This window comes from Haliaeetus albicilla, chromosome 5, assembly GCF_947461875.1.
Source record: "Haliaeetus albicilla chromosome 5, bHalAlb1.1, whole genome shotgun sequence".
NCBI classification, from domain to species: Eukaryota; Metazoa; Chordata; class Aves; order Accipitriformes; family Accipitridae; genus Haliaeetus; species Haliaeetus albicilla.
The window spans coordinates 26308481-26327187 of record NC_091487.1 but is presented as its reverse complement, the minus strand read 5'-3'; the positions used below and the strand labels follow the sequence as shown (position 1 = coordinate 26327187).

At 53.5% G+C, this 18707-nt stretch overlaps 1 protein-coding gene across 1 annotated transcript; it reads left to right on the top strand.

Annotated features, from left to right (window-relative positions):
* The first annotated feature begins 325 nt into the window (after positions 1-325).
* JDP2 (Jun dimerization protein 2) lies at positions 326-18319 on the top strand. The gene is made up of 4 exons (XM_069783845.1): positions 326-553; positions 11334-11557; positions 16294-16398; positions 17258-18319. Exons 2-4 carry the CDS (start codon positions 11357-11359, stop codon positions 17441-17443), a joined length of 492 nt encoding a protein of 163 aa, XP_069639946.1. The 5' UTR covers positions 326-553; positions 11334-11356; the 3' UTR covers positions 17444-18319.
* The last annotated feature ends 388 nt before the right edge of the window (positions 18320-18707 follow it).

The following is an 18707-nucleotide window of genomic DNA, read 5'->3' as shown; positions in this document are numbered from 1 at the left end:
CGCACCCGGTCGGGGGTGCGAGGTGCCGGGGTGCGGAGGGGCTGCCTGCTGGGAGGGCACAGGGGTGCCGAGGGGTGGCGGGTGCGGAGTCCCGAGGTGCGGGATGCGGGGATGCCGGGCTGTGGGGCGCGGGATGGCGGGGTGCCGGGGTGCGGGGTGCCGGTGCCCCGGCTGGTCCCACCCCTGCGCGGCGCTCCCCGCCCCGCGGCCGCGCTCCCCCGCCCTCCCTGACGTGTGGCGCTGGCAGCCCGGCCGGTTCCGCATTCCCGACCCCTCCCCGCAGCCCAGGGGCCGCTATATAACCGGGGCTGATGCAACCCACCCCGCCGCCCGCCACAGCCTGCGGGAGGCGCGCACCGGGGCGGTGGGGGGCGGCGGGCCAAGGCGCCCCGGCGGCGGCCGGCACCGGCGACATCGGCACCCGGCGGGGCCCGGGGGTCGGGGCAGCGCCGCGCAGCCGGGCGGCGGAGGCGGCGGGGCTGAGCCTGCAGCCTGCGCCCGGCCCCTGCGGCCGGGCCCCGCGGGCACCCCGGCAGCCCGGTCCCCCTGCACGGTGGGTGCGGGCGCGGGCGGGGGCGGGGGGGAGCGCCGGGCGGGCCGGGATTGCGGGCGGGGGCGGCGGCGGCGGGGGAGGGGGGCGCCCGGAGGAGCATCCCGGCACCCCGCGGCGGCGGGCAAGGCGCTGGCCCCCCCCCCCCCCCCCCCCCCCCCCGGGCGGGGAGGGGGGCCCGGCTGCCAGCGGTCGGGCGCACCGCGGAGGTGTGGGGAGACCCTCCGGGGCGGGGCGGGGGGAGCGGCCCGGGGGGCTCAGGGCAGGGCTGCTACCCCCGCAGCCAGCGAGGCGCGGGGGCTAGGGCTGCCTTGCGGGGGTGCCTGGCAGTGGGCTGCCGCCCCCGCCCTGATCCGCTGCCGGGGCGGCGGGGAGCGGCCTCTCCCCGCTCTGGGGTGCCCTCCGCTGCCTCCGCTTCACCTGTCGGCCGGGCGCGCCGGGGAGGGAGCGGTCCGGAGTCCCTCCGGCCGCCGGGTTTGTGCCGCGGGGAGGGCTGGCGTTGCGGTGAGCCGTGCCCCCAGCCCGCGGGGCCCTGGGAAGGAAAGGGGCCCTGGAGGTTCCCCCACCGCTCCGTCCCGAGCCCGCTTTAGCAGTCAGGCATGGAGTTGAATGGAAGTTGCATTCTTTTGCACGGTCTGCTCCAGGAGGCGCTTTTCTTTTTTCCATGGGAGGGAAATGGGTTTGAGAGCAAATTGGGGGAAAGGGAGAAATACCAAGAGAGCAAGAGCCACGTTATGTTTCCATTTTCCTTTAATGAAGGCCCTGTGGAGGTGTATTTGAAAACACAGGGTCTCCTATGCCTTCAAGGAGGGTGAGAACACTGTGCTGGCTGGTTCCAGGGCCATATGCAGCGTATGGTGGCCAATGAAACGGGGCCTGGCTCGTTCTCTTGCTTGTCTTGGCAGCCTGCTCCATGGCTTGTATTACCAGCCCTGGAACACAACCACTGCCAAACTGCGTGTGTGTGCGTGTGTGTGTGTTTGGACTCCGAGAGCTCAGCAGAAACAAATGCTTCTGCAGCTCAGACCAGGATTTTTTAGCTAGTTTCAAGAAAACTTGCATGAAAAACTCTATCTGGAGGCTGGAGGCTGTTGCCAGAGTCTGCACTGGGAAATTGCTGGTGAGTGCTTGTGTGGGGACATCTGGGAATGCCAGTTGTTGGAGGTCGGATTCTTAGTATGACTCCTAGGGATTTAAAAAAACCAAAAACCTGCCCATCTGCAGGGTGAGTGGGTGGGTGTGGGACCTGCTGTCCAAACCGTCCCTATGTCAAGCAGCTATTGGTTGTCCCAGGTTCCCGGGGTCTGGGGGATTAACAAGATCTGCTGAGAGTTAATGTGCAGGTTGCTGCCTCTGTCTCCTTGCTGAGACACCTATGGATGCTTCTCCCTCCTCTTCACGGCTGAGCGTTGAGCGTTTCTGTCCTTACAGGATGCAAAGGTCTCTGTCCTGCAGTCCTTGCCAAGGAAGAGTAGGTACTCCCTCACACCTCTTTCCTCCTCCTGCCCTCTCCATCCGAGCAGTGTGTCCAGCTAGGCTGCTCAAGCACAGGCAGGACTGAGCATCTGCTCTGCTGTCTCCTTCCCTGTGCTAGTGTTTGCTACTTCAGCTGCATTGCCTGGGCCAGGTACTTGGCAGCACGCAGCGTCTTGAGCGTGAAGCTGTTGAGAGGCTCTTTTCACTGCAGTAGGCAGTTCCCCGTGGACCTGGCCCTAGTGTGTGGCATGGACCCCGTGCCAGCCTGCATGTGTCCTGCAGTGCCAGCGCAGCAAGGATCGGCGGGCATGGCAAACCTGATGCCCTCTATCTTTGGCTGCTTGCATGGATTTCTTAGTTGTTCAGACTGTCCAGAGTATCAATCCAAACATTGCAGGCTATTTTAATACGCAGCCAGGGAGCTAAAGGTCTATATGGGCCTCTCAGCTGAGCAGGGCTGTTGCAAACTAGCCAGAGGTGGTCTTTATATGGATTAGAGGTCTTTGTGGATGACCCTGGCATTCAGGGCATAATTTTGAGGAGTTTGTAGGGGGGGCCTCTCATCATTGAGGCCATCTTTGGCCCCTGAGGGCAGAGCTCTGTGCTGGAGTAGGGTTGTCTTCTTGAAGAAGATTCCAGCCCTGACCACATGTGGTCATGGAAGGTCCTGGGGGATTTCAGCAAGTCAGTCGTTAGCCTCAGTGTCTGAGCTGCAGCCTAGCTCAGACCAGGATATTCCTTCCTCCTCAAATCCCTTTGAGCTGCTTCAGGCAGAAATAGGATAGCTTTTACCTTCCTGCTCTGTACTGCCGTCCAGTGGGTGGTACAGCGTTATTAAATGTCTGCCACAAATAATTAATTGCAATCTCTAATAGTAATACTGTGATAATTAATTGCGATTGTTTGCAGTTATTGCAATTAATTATTGCAATAGAGGAGCCTTGCTATGCTAGGTGCTGTACAAAACCCTGCTGTCACAGGTTGCTTACAAGTCAATCGCTGCATTGCAGTGGTGGGGGCAGTGTAATGCTAAACTAGAGCTTTTTACTACCCTGTGAAGGTATGGAGGAAAATGCTCAGGGAAAAAGGACTGTGAGCTGACTGCTTTGCTAATGGCAAAGGTGGTGGTGGGGGTATTTCTAAAGCTGAGGATTGGAGGACCAGAATCCCCCCTCCTCAGAATGGGGATAAGGAGAGAAAGCATCAGACAGGCAGGTGTGGGGGGCCTGATGGTGGGACTCAGTTGGGTGGGGGGCTGCAAAACTGCAGTTCTGCTGAGGAGAGGCTGTCCACTCCGGGCTGCCCTGTGGGTACAGTGCAGGGAGCTGCGTGCCTTCCTGATGGAGAAGCGGGAGGCAGCAAGGCTCTCTGCATTCTGGTTTCCAGAAAGGTTTTCATAGCCTTCTGTCTGTGAATGACTTGGATGTTCCTCATGCCATCTGTGTGAAACTAGATGTGCAGGACTGAGCCAGACTGTTCCCACTCACAAAATGGGTTTAGACTTCCATCTCCCCAGCAACTGTCCTTCACAGCTCCTTCCTTTCTTCAGTATTGTGGCCCTGCAGTTCACTCGCTGGAGCTTGGGAGTTAGGGATGGGACATTACATGTATGGGTGTTCACAAACCCTGCAGCTCTTCTCCCACCACGTGGGGTTGCTTGTGGGAGGAAGGGAACAGCAAGGGCAGTAGCTGGGGCTGTCTGTGGGAAGGGCACAGATGGTTCTTTGGCCCTGCAAACTCAGGGCCTGGTTGTAGGAGCTGTCTCTTCCTCTTGGGATGGAAGTGGAGTGTGGAGGTAGTGAGGTACTATGGTGTCTTAGCATACTGAAGTGGCATGCTGCAGCTCAGTGCACTTGGTAAGCCATGCTGTGATCGTGCCTTAAACTGGCCTTTAAATAAAGGGGAATCTCCCTGATGCCATAAAACACTAAGTTATGTTAGGTCCTTGATAAATAGAGGGCATGCACAGTTTTTTTCCCAGTGGGTGTCACTGCAGCTCTTCAGTACACTACAGGTGGTGGGTTCCTTGGCATCAACAGGTTCAGCAGATGAATGAATGAATGCACAGTGGCTGTTGTTAAAGTCCGTGTTTGTCAGCACTACTGCATGGGTATCTGAAAAGACTGGTTACAACCAAAGGGCTTGGCTGCTGCTGTGTTCTGATGGTTGACAAATAACTTTTATACTGATCAGTGTGGCCTTTGGCTCTGGCACTGCAAGTGACTGCTTTTAACAATGCAGACCAGAAGAAGCTAGACAGGAGATGGGGGGACCTGCTGTAAGGTACTAATCAAAACTAGATACATCAGACTCCTCTAGAGTAGATGGCATTTGTGTGGCAATGGGAGAGTATTGCATTTTAGACAACAGAAGAAAACTGTAATTGCATGGCTAGGTACTTGTGGCACTGGGAATATGGGGTAGTGGCTTTCTGCCTTCAACTTCATTGTGCTTAATGTGGCACTCACTGGGGGCTGAACCTTGAAGTGGAGGGAGGTCTGTAGGCTCCAGTGACCCTCAGCATGCTGCAGTCTCCCCAGCCAGAAGAGTCCAGATAGAAAAAAAGCAAGTGGCTCTGTGCTTCAAAGGAGTGATAGGCAACTGCCCTGTCTTTGTTTAGGAAGTTACGTTCTTGGGGCATGAGAAGTTGGGATGTCAGGAAAGGGCTTTCATATAAATCATCCTTCTGCCAACAGAAGGAACTAGAAAGATGCAATGACATGCAGGCTGAGCGAACTTGATAGCCAGGAGCTAAAAAAAGTGAAAAATGACAATAAAGCCATAATAAAATCTAGGGAACCAGAAGCTGCTTCTCATGGATGGTAGCATTACTTCTGATCTCCACAGCAGAATTATTGCCTGTTGGCAAGAGGCAGATGAAAGGCTAATTGCTGTGACTTAAGTGCTCCAAGACAGTACATACAAATGGCAATAGTATGTTAAGTGCTAACACACTGATGAGGAGATCAAAGATTGCTTGTATGGTGGCTTGCAGACTTTGGCAGTGGTCCGATGTGTGGCAGCTGACAAGTAATGGCAGGTACCCAGGTCGAGCCTGGAGTGAGAGGACAACAGGCAAGCATGGCCTTGGTTTTTCAGGCAGCATGGAGAAGGGCTGGTAGGACAGACTTTGCCTTAGTGCAGCACTTAACATGGGCAAAAGAGAAACATGCTGGTATTTACAGAGTGTCAGAATCTGCTGGCTGGCAGTATTAGGTGCTAGACTGGCTCTCTGAGCATTGGAAGGGTACTTGGATCAACCATTGCAGATGTCAGACAGTATAAAATACCTTATGTTGGAAGAAACCATGATTTACAGACAGCAAAATCGAAAATAAGGTTGCAAACAGCCCTCACTTGCCAAGGAAGCTGACAACAGAGATAAGACAGTAATGGCAATTTAAATTGAAGTGTGACTGTCGGAGCTTGCTTTGGGTTGTCGTGGTCCTCTCTGTGTGATGATACTGTTGACACAGCAGCAGCAACTGCTTTGGGTTTATAAAGAAGCAAACAGCACCTCTGGGTAAGTGAGGATGCATAGGATGGTCCTGGGGGAACAGTGGCCATTTCTGCACAGGGAAATGAATGTATGGTTTCAGCACAGGTAGGCATTCCTGTGCCAGTTCTAGTCTGTGGGTAAGAATAGTACTGAAGAGGTGGCAGGAGGGGTGTGAATACAGGCTAGGAACTGGAGTACAAGCCCCTGGGGACACTGGGTTACGTGGATTATGCCTACACACGTTAGATTTATGCCATAACTGCTGTGCAAACATCAACTCCTTAAAAAAACAAACAAACAAACAAAAAGAGTCCCCAGAAAAAGCTACAGCAAAACCAGTATGGGAAGAAAAAAAGCCCCAAGCAAATGAAGATTAGAACTGCAGGAGAAAGAATAGGAGCGTATGCAGGGACAGTTTCACTGAGGAAGCTGAGCAACAGTATGGGACAGTAACAACTTAGTTAAGCTTCTCACTAAGTCACGGGCTCCGGAAGATAGCAGACCCTGGCAATAGGAGAAAAACTATGAGTAATGGGTGCTGCCTTTAAGAATTACTAAATCAACCAGTGTCACAGACTGTTGACCGTAAGGACATAATTGGGGGACAAAACACAGAAACACTCATCACTGATGGGAAAGATGCAGCAAAACCAAGGTGAGCAAAGGAAGCTGTACTGTTGTCAGCTTTTTGGGGATGAGACTGCTAAATAAAATAACTGAGGTTGACCTGAGGTTGACCAAGACCACAACAAGAACAGTGCCAAAGCAAGGATGCAAAAGTGACTGTAGTAATTAAGAGGGTTTACAGACATTTCGGCAAGAGGTCAAGTCTTGTGTTACAGCATTTTAACTGGAACAAGGGGAGTATAGAGGCAAAGCTAAGGAAATGCAAACTGAATTTTGACCCATGAAATCACGTGTTGACCAGATTTTTGCTGTGAGGATAGTTGTTGAAGAGAGCATTGAATGACACAAGCTGCTCATCGCTGAACTGAAGTTTTAAGAAAGCCTTCTCTGTCTCATAATTCACTCTGGAGCATCTTGATGTCGTGGCATGAAATGATGAATAGCATCAGCGCAGAAGCCACAGCTACGGTGAATGTAAACTTGAGCAGCTGGCGTCACGCAGATCCCAGTGTCAGATGTAAGACTGCACGTTCTCTTTCCCCTCGCTGCTTTGCTTTGCTGTTGGCTTCATTATGTGAAAAAGCATAGCTGATACAATGCAGGAATTGTGTGGTTCAGCTGCAGGAGACCAGAAAGCTAGGTTTTACTGAAGACACAACGTTTCTCGGCTCGTGTAAGGGGACATTGAAAGACTGCCCGGCATTGAGGAAAAAAAGACTGTGTTAATAATCAGTTATGAAAAGAAAAAAATCTAATAAGAATCCCAGCTAAAGCACTGTGTTAGAAAGTGAAGGAATACAGAAGTGAGTTGGTTCAAGTGCCTTAGAAATAATAAACACTGCAAGGGAATATCCAGAAAGGAATTAGGAATTGGCAAGGCACCAGCCGTATTCACCCCATCCAGCAAGACATGGCTATTGAAAAACTGCAACTTAAAAGTCAAACTCAGATCTTGAACTTCAAAGTTATTTCTGCCCTACCATGCAAACATGGTAGAAATACGCTGAAGCTATAGGCAGGCATATCAATGTTTTCCAGGGTAACGGCCTCGGGAAGAAGACCAAAGTATTAAACAGAATTACATGCCTTGGCTTTTTTGACATGATTGAAATACAACTTCTTACCTCTAGTGTTCACCAGAAAAGAAGGTGAAAGTATCTGGGACTTGGGATGAAAGGAAAGCTTCTCTTACAGGAGGAAGAGGCAAAAGGAGTGGAACAAGAGAGTCCCTCCGATCGGCCGGGAGTGACAGTGCCTGGGACTGAGGGGCATCGAGGGCTGGGCAGGGTGATCTGTCACTGCATCCCTGCTGTGCAGAGGGGGATGGCATCTCTCCTTGTTCCCTTCTCATTTCCATGGTTATAGCTCTGCTGGGAATGGCTTTACGTTCCTCTCCAAGGTCTAACTCAGCTTGACTCTTGGCAGCTCTCAATGTGTTCCTGAGCTTCCCGACCCCTGAGCAAGATCTTGGTTGTAGAAGTCACTTCCCCCTTTCCCACCTACTTCTCAGCTCATCTTAATGTGCAGGTTCATGTTCTTCCAGGTGGCTCCTGGTGCTTTGGTTTCAACAGCTTTAGATTTAGTTTACACTGATGCAGGTGTGATGTGGGCTTTGGCAGTGCCGTCCCTGGATCTAGGATAAGTTTTTAGAGCATGTTAAGTACTGGGCCAGCTCCTTCACTCCAACCTATGCCTGATGTCATGCTGGTACAGAGGCTATTTCAAGGCATATTAAGCTACCAGATCAAAGAGGTAGAGAGAAAAAGTGGGCCAGAGAAAACACAATGTTTTCTCAAATCTTTAGCCAGTTGTCCCTGGGGAGCTGCCCCAGGCTCAGGAGTGCAGGGGTGTGCTTGATGGCCAGGTAGTCCTACAGTCTGGAGAACAGATTTTTCCTCCCTCCTTATTTCATAAGTTGCAGTGACCCTGAATTCAGTCTAGCTGAGGACCTGGACTATCCAGCCCAGCACCTGGGTGCTGCCAGCTGGATGTCATAGTGGAAGATAACAAATTAAAACCAGGTCCCCCAAGTCCAGAATGGATTTAGGCATCCCGTGCTGGGCTTAAGTCAGTTCCCAGCCTGAAGCCTGTGAAAGGGTGGGTCAGGGCCCCAAATCAGTGTGTGCCATAGCAGCTCACATGTGGTATTTGCAGGAGGGAGACTTCAAAAGGGTGTTCATTTACTATTTTTTTTTTAAATTATTTTTACTTAAGCCCAGACTGTTTAAGCTGGGGATGGACATCTATGGGATTGCTGGGGAGGGGGAGTGCAGCAGCTGGCCCAGGGTGTGCTGCTGTTGGCAGGCTTCTTCCCCGGTGCCACAGCATGTTGTCTTAGTGGCAGCAGCTGGGAAATGACTAGCTCTGCAGTGTGTCCAGCTATCCCAAAATGGTAGACTGAATTTAACTCCACGCAGCTGAGTCCTGTGGCAGTATGTCCTGGGAAGAGCCTCTGGAGTCACCTCTCCTTTGCCATGCCACCTCACTGGCCTGGCGCTTTCCTGCTGGAGAGGGACAGTCTCTGAGGAAGATGGTAGGGATTTAGGCACAGTCCCCAAATAACTTTTTGCATTTTTCTATCTGGAGTGCAGCCTAGGGTAGGATGGTGCCCGGTTTCTGGAGGACTGAAGCATCTTAGCTGTGTATGGGCCTGAAAGGAAGGGGAGGGAGGTAGTGTGCAGCTTCAGAGCCCTGCTGCAAGTGGGCATCTCCTGACACTGTACACAGCAGCCACTGCAGATGTAGAATTACAGCTGGCTGGTTTAGAGATCACTATGGAAGAATGAATATTTTGGATCAGTTTAGGTCCTTGCAATCTCAACAATTTGATGCCTAGTCTTTTCTGAGGTCAAGTATCGTTACCAAGTATTTTCTCTTTCTCTTCTGTCACCAAATGGGCAGAAGTCCATTTCATCAGGTAGTATCACTTTGCTTCAGAAGTTACTCATCTCTCCTATCTTTCCCATCTTCTCCTTTTCAGGCTTTAATGTTCTTGTGCAGATCACCTCCCTGGGCCCACCTTCCTCCTCCTGCATACCAGCCAGCACTGCTGAGCACCAGCCTGCTCTATTCTTTCTGGTCTCTCCTCCTGAAGGACGACTGGAGCAGAGGGCTGGATTCCTGCTTGCCACCTCTTCATGGTCATGGTCTTCTTGCATTTGCTTTCCATGCTCTTTCTCAAGTCCCATTGGTCACCGCTGCTGTCTGCTGAGCAAACTCTGTTGGGGGACATCTCATGCTAACACCTGGACCTCTTTGGTGGCAGATTAGAGTGTATGACAGCTCACAGCATATTGCAGCTTGTAGGTGCGCTCTGATGCAAACCCCCTTGTCTGTCACACCAGTATGGCTTGCACAGCACCTGTGCTGGGAGTTGTGGAGCTTGCATTAGCCTCTCTACCCTTGACTAACCTGTATGATTGGCTTTCCTTCCCTTCTGCTGCTCATCTCCTGTTCCTCCACATGAACAAATATACCAAATAATATCCTAGGTAAAGAGATGTGCCAGTGCCAAGAAATCCTTAACTTCTCTGCTTGTCATGATTAACCCTGTTTGACTTGCTCCCACTGACCCTACTTGAGCAGGGGGGTTGGACCAGGCAATCTCCAGAGGTCCCTCCCCACCTCAACTGTTCTGTGACTCTGTGATCCAACAGTCCTGTCTCACATACAGCTTTACTTGAGTTTTCAGCCGGGTACTGACATAGATTTGCACGCCAAGGTGGCAAGTGCTGAGCAACTGTGGCAGCTGGCTTGACAATGCGTGGGTGCCTCTACTTGGCACAGCTGTATTGCCTGGACCTGAAGTCTGCGTTGCCTGTTACCTGGTCTCTCAGCAGCTGAGAGTGGATGCTTTGGAAAGAGCAGGGAAAGTGCATGTTATCCCTTGCTTAATGCACCTCCTCACTCCGGCAGTTGGTGCTGTCTGAGCTTCCAGGAGTTTGTGCAGACTGATGGTCCTTTGTGGACCCCTCTTTCATGAGTTCGCCCAACTGCTCGTTGAATCCTGCCTTGTGACTGGCTGTAGTGCTTGTGGGAAGCTGCTCAGTGAGATGTTGGGTCCACTCCATTAGCCTGTTTCTCTCTCCTGCCATCGCTGGTCCCTGTCCCCGCTGCATGGGTGCCTCCTGGTGCAGGGACAGGATGGGGTGGATGCCTGGAGGCTCCTGGAGCGTGCTGGGACTGGTGTGGCTGGGCAGAACAAGGAGAGCAGTGCACGAGCAGTGGAACATGTGGTTGAGTTGAGGGTGGGGGAGGAATGGTTGCTGTGGGGACAGAAGTTGACTCTGCATGTTGTAACTGGGTCACTTGTGAGTGTCCCAGGCCAGTTACACAAGCAGGGATGTACTTGTGCTGTAGCCAACAACCACCTGCTCCCTTTGCTTTTTGGCTGATAGAACAGCTCCAGTTCTCTGGGCTTCCCATTTTAGGTATAATATTATTTCTTTATCTCTTAGCTGCTTGTCCTTCATGTTTCCTGGTAAGTCCCTTTCTTCTGCCTGTGAGCGACCTGCCAAAGTTTGTCCTGATCCTATTCTCAGTTGAGCTGCAGCTTTTTTCCTTTGCTGGTAGAAGAAGCCTTTTGCACATTGCTCCATTTCCCCTCCCCTCCAGCCTTTGCTTCCTCATGTCTGTGCTGGGAGATGTTTGTTCAGTGGCAGGTTTTTCTCTTGTGGTTTTATCCCTGGTCCCTGTGTGCTGTGTCCCAGCCCTGACCAGCGGGCTGAGCCTGCCCAGAAGAAATCTAGCCTAAGGCATATTGTGGTCGTCTTTGAGCCATTTTCTTCTTGTCCTGATAACCTACACATTAATCAAAACTTAGTTAAGAGTAAGCCTTGATCTTCTGCTCGCCTGAGGAAGGTCTGCCAAAAGCAGTAGTCTGTGGGACCACATCACTGTCCTTGCAGCTAGCTCCTGTTCTTCTAGTGCTTTCCCTCTCAGGTCTCTTCCCTTCCTGATCTACACACCAGTAGTGTATCCTTCTTAGCAGGATTCATATATTTTGGTTTCTATCACCCAGGTTCTGCTTAGTGCTTGCCTTTGCCATCCGTGGGGAAGAGCGGCTGCTTTCCCTGGTTCGCAGCCTGTTAGGTGATGGGACTGTAGAATAAATTTGGCTTGTGCTGTGTTGTGAGGCCTTGTAACTGGGTTGTAATGGGCTGTGTCTCACTCTCCCTTCAGGCCAGGAAGCTGTTTCCTCTGCTATGATGCCAGGGCAGATCCCCGACCCGTCCCTGACGGCTGGTGCACTGCCTGGGCTCGGCCCCTTGACGGGACTACCTAGCACAGCCCTGACCACCGAGGAGCTGAAGTACGCTGACATCCGCAACATTGGGGCCATGATCTCGCCGCTCCAGTTCCTGGAGGTGAAGCTTGGGAAGAGACCCCAGCCTGTGAAAAGTGAGGTGAGTCTTGGGGTCTGCTGGCTGCAGATGGCCCTGCAGGGCTCTTGCCTGCACCTGCCTAGGTCTCTCTCCTGCCTGTGCTTGGATTTCCTGCCAGGGTGGCCACAGTGTGTTTTATGAGCATGTCATGCTGCCTGTTTGGTGATGTGCACATGTGTTGGCAGCTGCTCCACCAGCTGCCTCTTCCCCGTGCCTGAATTTCTGTCCCTGCGGCATGGGCTGGGAGTGGTAGCCTCAGTGTCCCAGACCTGACCAGTCCCATGCAACCATTGGCAGCTGGCTGAACTCAAACCCTGCCTGCAGAGTGGGGTCTGGCGCAGCCAACATGCCCCTAGGTCAGGGTGTGCACCCAAAGGAGAAGCTGCGCAGTCCGTCAGAGGGCTTGCGCAATGCTTTCATCCCATCTCCGGTGCACATGAGCCCTTGGTGCTGCTGGTGTTGGTGTTGCCTTTCCCATGGGGACCAGGCGTGTGGGTGAGCGGTGCTGAGCGGCAGCAGGGATTCAGCTTGCACCGCAGGTGCTGCTGGCTGGGGCTACCCCTGCCCTGCTGCTTGCGGTGGGGGCCCTGGCTTCACCTTGGGACTGGTGGGACGGGGAAGATGGGCGGCTTCTGCTTGGTACCATAGGCTGGCATGTCAGAACCAGGCTGCAGGGACTTGGGAGACAGTTGCAGAGCATTTTCCTTGTATGGTTGTCTCATGTCTTGGTTGTCCAGTCTTTTGACTCCTTGACCCTTGCTGTAGTGGTGGTGTTTGCACCTCCCACTGCCAGCAGACGGAGGTGGAAACCCATCAGTTCAGAGGCCCCACGTTAGTGAGGGTGGTGGCTGCTGTCAGAAGGTCTGATAAACAACTGTTCTGAACAGTGCATTTGCTGCTGCTTGAAGGTACCTCAGATGATGCTGTGTGAGGATGGGGTGATGTGCATTCTCTGGAGGCGTCAGGAGGAGGTGCTAGATGATGTGAAAAGCTGCCTGTGATGAGCTGTGAGCTGAAGGGGGTAAAACATCAGTTCCAGGGAGCACCCCACTCTCCAAATGGTGCTGACACTTGATTTGGCCAAACTCTTATGGCAAAAGCTCAACAGCACCCAGGCCCACCTGCGGGGAGGGTGCCAGTTCCCTCCCCCAGCCCCTTGCAGTGGACTCCTGCAGGGAGAACTGGTATGATAAAGTCCATCTGATCACCTTGCACAGGAGCTCCGTGCCCAAGGGGTGTCCAGTCAGCTCATGCAGCATCCCATGGAGATCACCTGGGGAAGGACTGGGCAGCTCCACAATGGCAGGAACTGAGGCTAGGATGCTGCGAGAGGCCATCAGAAGGGCCTTGGGGATGCTAATGGCTTTGGTCCCTCTATGGGCAAAGTAGTTGTGGGTTGGCAGCTAAAGTCAAATGCTGCCCCAAGCTCTTGGCCTGAGTATCATGCAGTAAATGGGGTGCAATGCCTACCTCCCTTCATGGGTTGGGGAAGAAAGAGGATGTCTGTAGCTGTCCTGTCTTCCTGGGGACAGCTCCTTTCCTGGGACACCTTGGGCACCTCTGAGCTGGCCCTGCAACAGCTGCTTTTGCTTGGTGAGCATGGAGATGTGGTCTCACTGGCCCCTGTATAAGAGGGACAGGGCAGCTCTGCCTCGCAGCAGGTACTGGAAGAGCTGAGCGTCATTTCAGCCAGTTGTTGAGACACCATGTGGAGGAAAGATAAGGGGAAATCCACTGGCAGCCCCCACACAGCCACCTTCCCTGCAGCCGGTTCCTCCCCTGCATGGCCTGTGAAGCTGAGGAGTTGAGGACAGCAAAAGGAGCTGCCCCTGGCACAGGCTCTGCAGCAAAAGCCTGGGGGAGCTGAAGCAGTAGCTGCTTATCCCATGAGTAGCCAAGAAGCTGCCCACGCATAATTTTGCAATGCAGCCTGCAGCTGCTTTCCTCTTGCAGGGAGCTGGAGCCTGGGGACACTGGGTACTGGCATGCCATGCTCTGTGTGGCACCCGGGAGGGCAGGCTGCTCCCCACGAGCTGGGGCACAGGCAGTTTCTCTGCTGTGCTGGGGGACCAGCGTCTCCTGGCACTGGGGTGTTTGTCCCTGGTGCACAAAACCCACCCAGTGGGTGCTGGGTGCTGGCTTCCCCACAGAGTGGTGGACAGCCCCACTGGGCAGGCTGCCCTCCTCTTGGGGCAGCTGGAGACAGGTGCTGCCGGGCTCCTCCGCCATCAAAACCTGCCTGGGGTGCTCCCTCTGGGACAAAGCCCTGCCCCTCAGGCTGATGATCACCTCGGTCCCTGATGCTGCTGACTGAAGCAATTCAGGAGGCAACCCCAGACCTTCTACCCGCAGGGCTCCCCTGGAGATCAGCTACTGAAACATGCTGTGGGGTGATACACCATCGCTGTTCCTCGTGCCTCTGAGTAGGGTCCTAAGCCCCAGCACCAGGGCCATGTCACTTTTTTGAACTGAAATCAAGCAGAAGCGGAGAGGGGGAAACCTGCTTGCTTGAAGTTATAGGAGCTGTGGTCAAAAAGCAGAGCCAAGAGTTCAAGCTGCTGCTATCTGTGCTGAGCCATGCTCCTTGAGCATCTGTACCCCATCTAAAGGACACGGCCCCTTGGTGGGCCCTCTGTGGGGTGGTGGGGAAGCTGAAGGGGACAGGGACAGGTCACTTATTCTTCGATTCTCACTGAATGGAGCAACAGGGCATGGAAATGTGTCAGGCAGTTCCCAGGGATACTGTGAGGCTTGTGCAGTTGCTGTTTACTCTTCCAGTTCCTGTTACAACCCAAGATGTACTTTGCAGGAAAGTTTGGGGTGTGTTTCTTGAGCTTTGGAGCTGTGAGCACATCCCCTGTCTGCACCCTCCTAATAGTCCTTGAACTAAAAGGCCGAGAAGCTATGTAAGGGGTAGATGAGTGGTTGGTAAGTGTGTGGAGGGGAGTGGTGGCTACCCTGATGTCCACCTCCTCTTGAACTCTGTGTGGAAATTTTGTAAGAGCTGCTTGTGCCTTTGCTGCAGGGTATCCTGGTCCTGCCAGGAGGAAAAGGCAGCAGAGCATGGAGTTAGAGCCTTGCTGGTCACTTCTGCTAACACCTGCCACATCTGTGGCACTGCATTGGCAAAGGAAAGGGAATGATGGCAGCCTGACATTATGGGAGTCTGTGCATAGCTTGTGCTGACTTTGCTTAATATTTTAGCCCCAGCTAAAATAGCAACATTGGTATAGTGCTTGGGAAGTAAGGTAGAGAAAATGCAAAAGCTATTAGTGCTATAAAACTTGGACATTGTCTTTTAAAGCGTGCTACATGCTGCATATTGGTCATACAGCTTACTTTAAGGTACCTCTTCACCTTAACTCTGCCAAGTCAATGTTTCATCCTGTCCTTGCACATCACATTAAGATGTTTTGATTAGTGGACTTTGGACTCAGTGAATGTTAGAGGTGTGCACAGTTTGCTGTGGACAAAGGTACCTGCAGCTTACGTTTCCTTCAGGCACCGCTGGAGTACCTACATGTGGGGTAATCTGGTGGCTCCCCACTGCCACCACCACTTTGTGGCCTTGGCATTGGGAATCTCTGACTTACGTTTTGAGTTGGCTAAGCCCAGGCGCTAGAGCAACAAGGGTGTTTAGATAGTGTGTGCTGTGAGAGGCTCGTCTAGAAGATGGGTCCCTCAACCACACTGACTCAGGGAGGGATGAAGGGAGGGATGTGCCTGCCTTCTCAGACTGGAGCTGCCCTTAGAAAAGGTGCAAATAGGCTGTGGAAATGCTCGTAAGGCAAATGTTGCTGCCACTGCATTTGAAAAGATGTATGCTGTCAGCTATCCGTTGATAGGAAAAAGGCAGTTCAGTATGACATCTCAAATTTTGGAGTCCCAGGCCAAATGTGGATGAAGGCACTGGGGACCTTTTCTTCTCTAGTCATGCTACAAAGTGTAACCTGGATGCTGACTTTGCAGGGCTTTCCAGCACTCAGATTTTTCTTGAAGGAGCTGGTTTGGGTTCTTGGATGCAAGCATGCCATAGGCCATTTACACAGGCTTTGTAGTAAATATCCCTAAATACTTTGATTATGGGTTTCCAACCCATAGGGCTTATTGGCCTGGCCTGTGTGGTTTGAGTCAGCGCAGAGCAACTGAGTCATGGAGAACAGCGCAGGCACTGCAATGTCCTGCTTCTTTACAGGGGATGTGGGACCTGTCCCCACCTTACTGTGGTGGCCCTGTGACTCGGCCAGCACTGAAGCTGCAGCAGGCAGTCCCATGTACTGGAAAAGGGGGACCAGCCAGGCCCAGCTGGGGGATCTTTCAGGTTTCTCTGCTTCTCGCCCTTGGCTGCACGTGTGATGCTTTGAATGACTATGCTCACGGAACTGTGCCTGTAGATGTCTGTGTGACAAACTGTGCCTGTCTTTGTGGCATGGGGCTCTACTCCCCTTGTTTCTGCCTTCTCTCAGGGCAGGAGCAGCTCTGCAAAGAGCTGTCTGTCCCCTGCCAGCCAGGTCCCCAGCTGTGGGTACCACACTGGTCTCCCTCCCCATGTCCCCACAGAGTGGAGTTAGAGGCTGTGATGGCACCACGCCTGGTTCCTGGTGAGGATTAGACCATGTTGCTGGTGGCCACTGGCATGGGTAGTTGCCAGCCCTCTTCTTGTCCTGCCACCGGTGGGGCTGCCAGGCTGTCACCCGTACCTCCTGCCCTGCCCCACACCTGCCGGCTCTGACCTGGGCTTCTCCTTCTCATTGCAGCTGGACGAGGAAGAGGAGAGGAGGAAAAGGCGCCGGGAGAAAAACAAAGTAGCAGCAGCGCGATGTCGTAACAAGAAGAAGGAGAGGACGGAGTTCCTGCAGCGGGTGGGTGGCCTGACCTGTCCCAGGGCACAGCGGGGACCTTGGTGGGGGCACATCCCTAGAAAGATGCCCCGGCTGCAGGCAACATTCCCTTCTGAACTGGCCCTCTGCCTCGCCTTCTCCTGTGCCCTTATCTGGGAAAATACAGGCCCGTTGCCCCCTTCCCATGAGGCTGAAAGTGGTGGCCATGTGTGGTGGCATCCCAGTGCCCATGGTACCAGGGCTGGAGAGGGCTGGAGGTGGGTTCTGGGCTTGGGGGAGAGAGGGCTGATACTGTCCCTGCCTCAGTGCTGGAGCAGGAGCACCTGTGGGAGTATGGCACAGGACAGGAGCCAACAGCGTGCTGGCCCCTTGCCCAAATTCCTGAAGGTTTCCCCGTTCAGAGGCCAGATGCCCTCTCACCCATGACCCCAAGGCAGAAAAACTCTTGCAGCACCTTGCTGCTCTTCTGCAAGGGGTGGTACGATGTGGGCAAATGACACAGCAGGGGCACAAGGAGCCATTTCACAAGGGCAGATCCTTGCAGATGGGGGGGTTAAAACTTAAATGCGGGTTTGTTTCCAAACACCCTTCCAGACCATGGAAAGCAGCCAGGCAAGGGTTTTGCTGTGGTGCGTCAGAGACCTGTCCTAGGAGGTGGCAGTGTATTTCCTTGCGGTGGCACTAGGTAACGCAAGGCAGCAGGGCTGGGGATGCACTGCCTGGAGGGAGCTGGTGCCTTGGCAGGTCTTCAGGCTGCTCCTGCGCTGCAGGGGCTGAGGGGCAGCACTGAGCAGAGATGGCTTGTTGGCCAAATTGTTTCTTCTTGTATCTCGTCCTGTTGGGAGTAAAGTCACACGCGGTTGCGTTTCTGTCCCGTTAGGAGTCCGAGCGTCTGGAGCTCATGAACGCTGAGCTGAAGGCCCAGATAGAAGAGCTGAAACAGGAGAGGCAGCAGCTGATCCTGATGCTGAACCGGCACCGTCCCACCTGCATCGTGCGGACAGACAGCATCAAGACACCCGAGAGTGAAGCCAACCCTCTGCTGGAGCAGCTAGAGAAGAAGTGAAGGTGGCACTGGGCCAGGAGGAGGAGACAGTGGCGCAGGGTCTTCTGGGGTCTCTAATGTATGTACTGTGTGAAGAACTGTGCACCCAGGCCTGGTGCAGCCAGGACCCAGTGGGCTTCCTTGGGAACTATGGACCAAACAAATATAGGGACAGAGAAGATCAGGAACCTGTCAACCATGTACTCTGAGGCTGAACCCGGGAGCAGGGCTAGTGGCGCCAGTGAGGGCAACCTCCCTGTGATACCTCATCATGGCCCTTCAGCCTGCTTGCAGCCCCAGGGACCCACGCCGCCACAGAACGTCCTGCGAGGACCACGCACCCTGTGGGGAGCAGGGGCCGCAGGCAGAGGAGTGGTGGCCACGCGGTGCCCGCTGGTGCCCTGCCCAGAGGCTGCCACCGGTCCTGGCGCACGCTCCGGAGGGAAACCCGAACCCAAGAACCGCAACACTTGATGCAGCCCCGTCCGGTGGGCAGGCCTGTCGGGGCTCGGTGGCGCAGGCGCCCCCCACAAGCACACTCTCAGTATAATGTTTACAGCCCAGCTGTCCGTGTCGGCCGTGCTTTTGAATGCACATTTTTACACTTTTTTTAAAGTATTTTTTACAAAGTTTTTATACAGCGATCTCTATATGGATTTATATAATCACTAGATGTGATCCCATAGAAATGTATGTTATGATGGTCTGTTTGTTACAAACGCATATGCCACAGTTATCTCCATTGTGTTACTTGTCTGGTAGTGTCCGGCCCCTTCCCCGGCGTGCTGGGAAGGGGGTCCAAGCCACCCTCTGCAGTGGTGTCGCTACCCTCTCCATCCATGTATGTCCTTCATAATACTCAGTTCTGTATCTCTCAGTAAATGTTACCTTTACATACACCATCCTCCTGTGCTCTGTCTGGGTCAGGCCACGGTGGGCAATGGCCAGAGCTTGGTACTGCAGCAGCATGTGCCAGGTCTGACCATGCTGGGTGCGTTCATGGCTGAGTGGGATGGTGGAGCTGATCCCAGAGCCATTTTCGGTGGTTCTCTGTGTTAGCAGCTGTGGGCCAGGGGAATTCACCCTGGGGAAGCTAGGAACCTTGGAGGCAGCTCTGACCATTGTTAAGCAAGAAGTAGCTTGGTGCGGCACTGAAGAGGGCAGGCAGGGCATGGCTTGCCATCTGGAAAGGCAGAGGTGTGAGACAGGGAGACCATCTCATCCTTACGTGATCCTTCTTGTTTCAGGCCTGAATACAGCAGTTTGAACTCCTTTCAGGGATAAG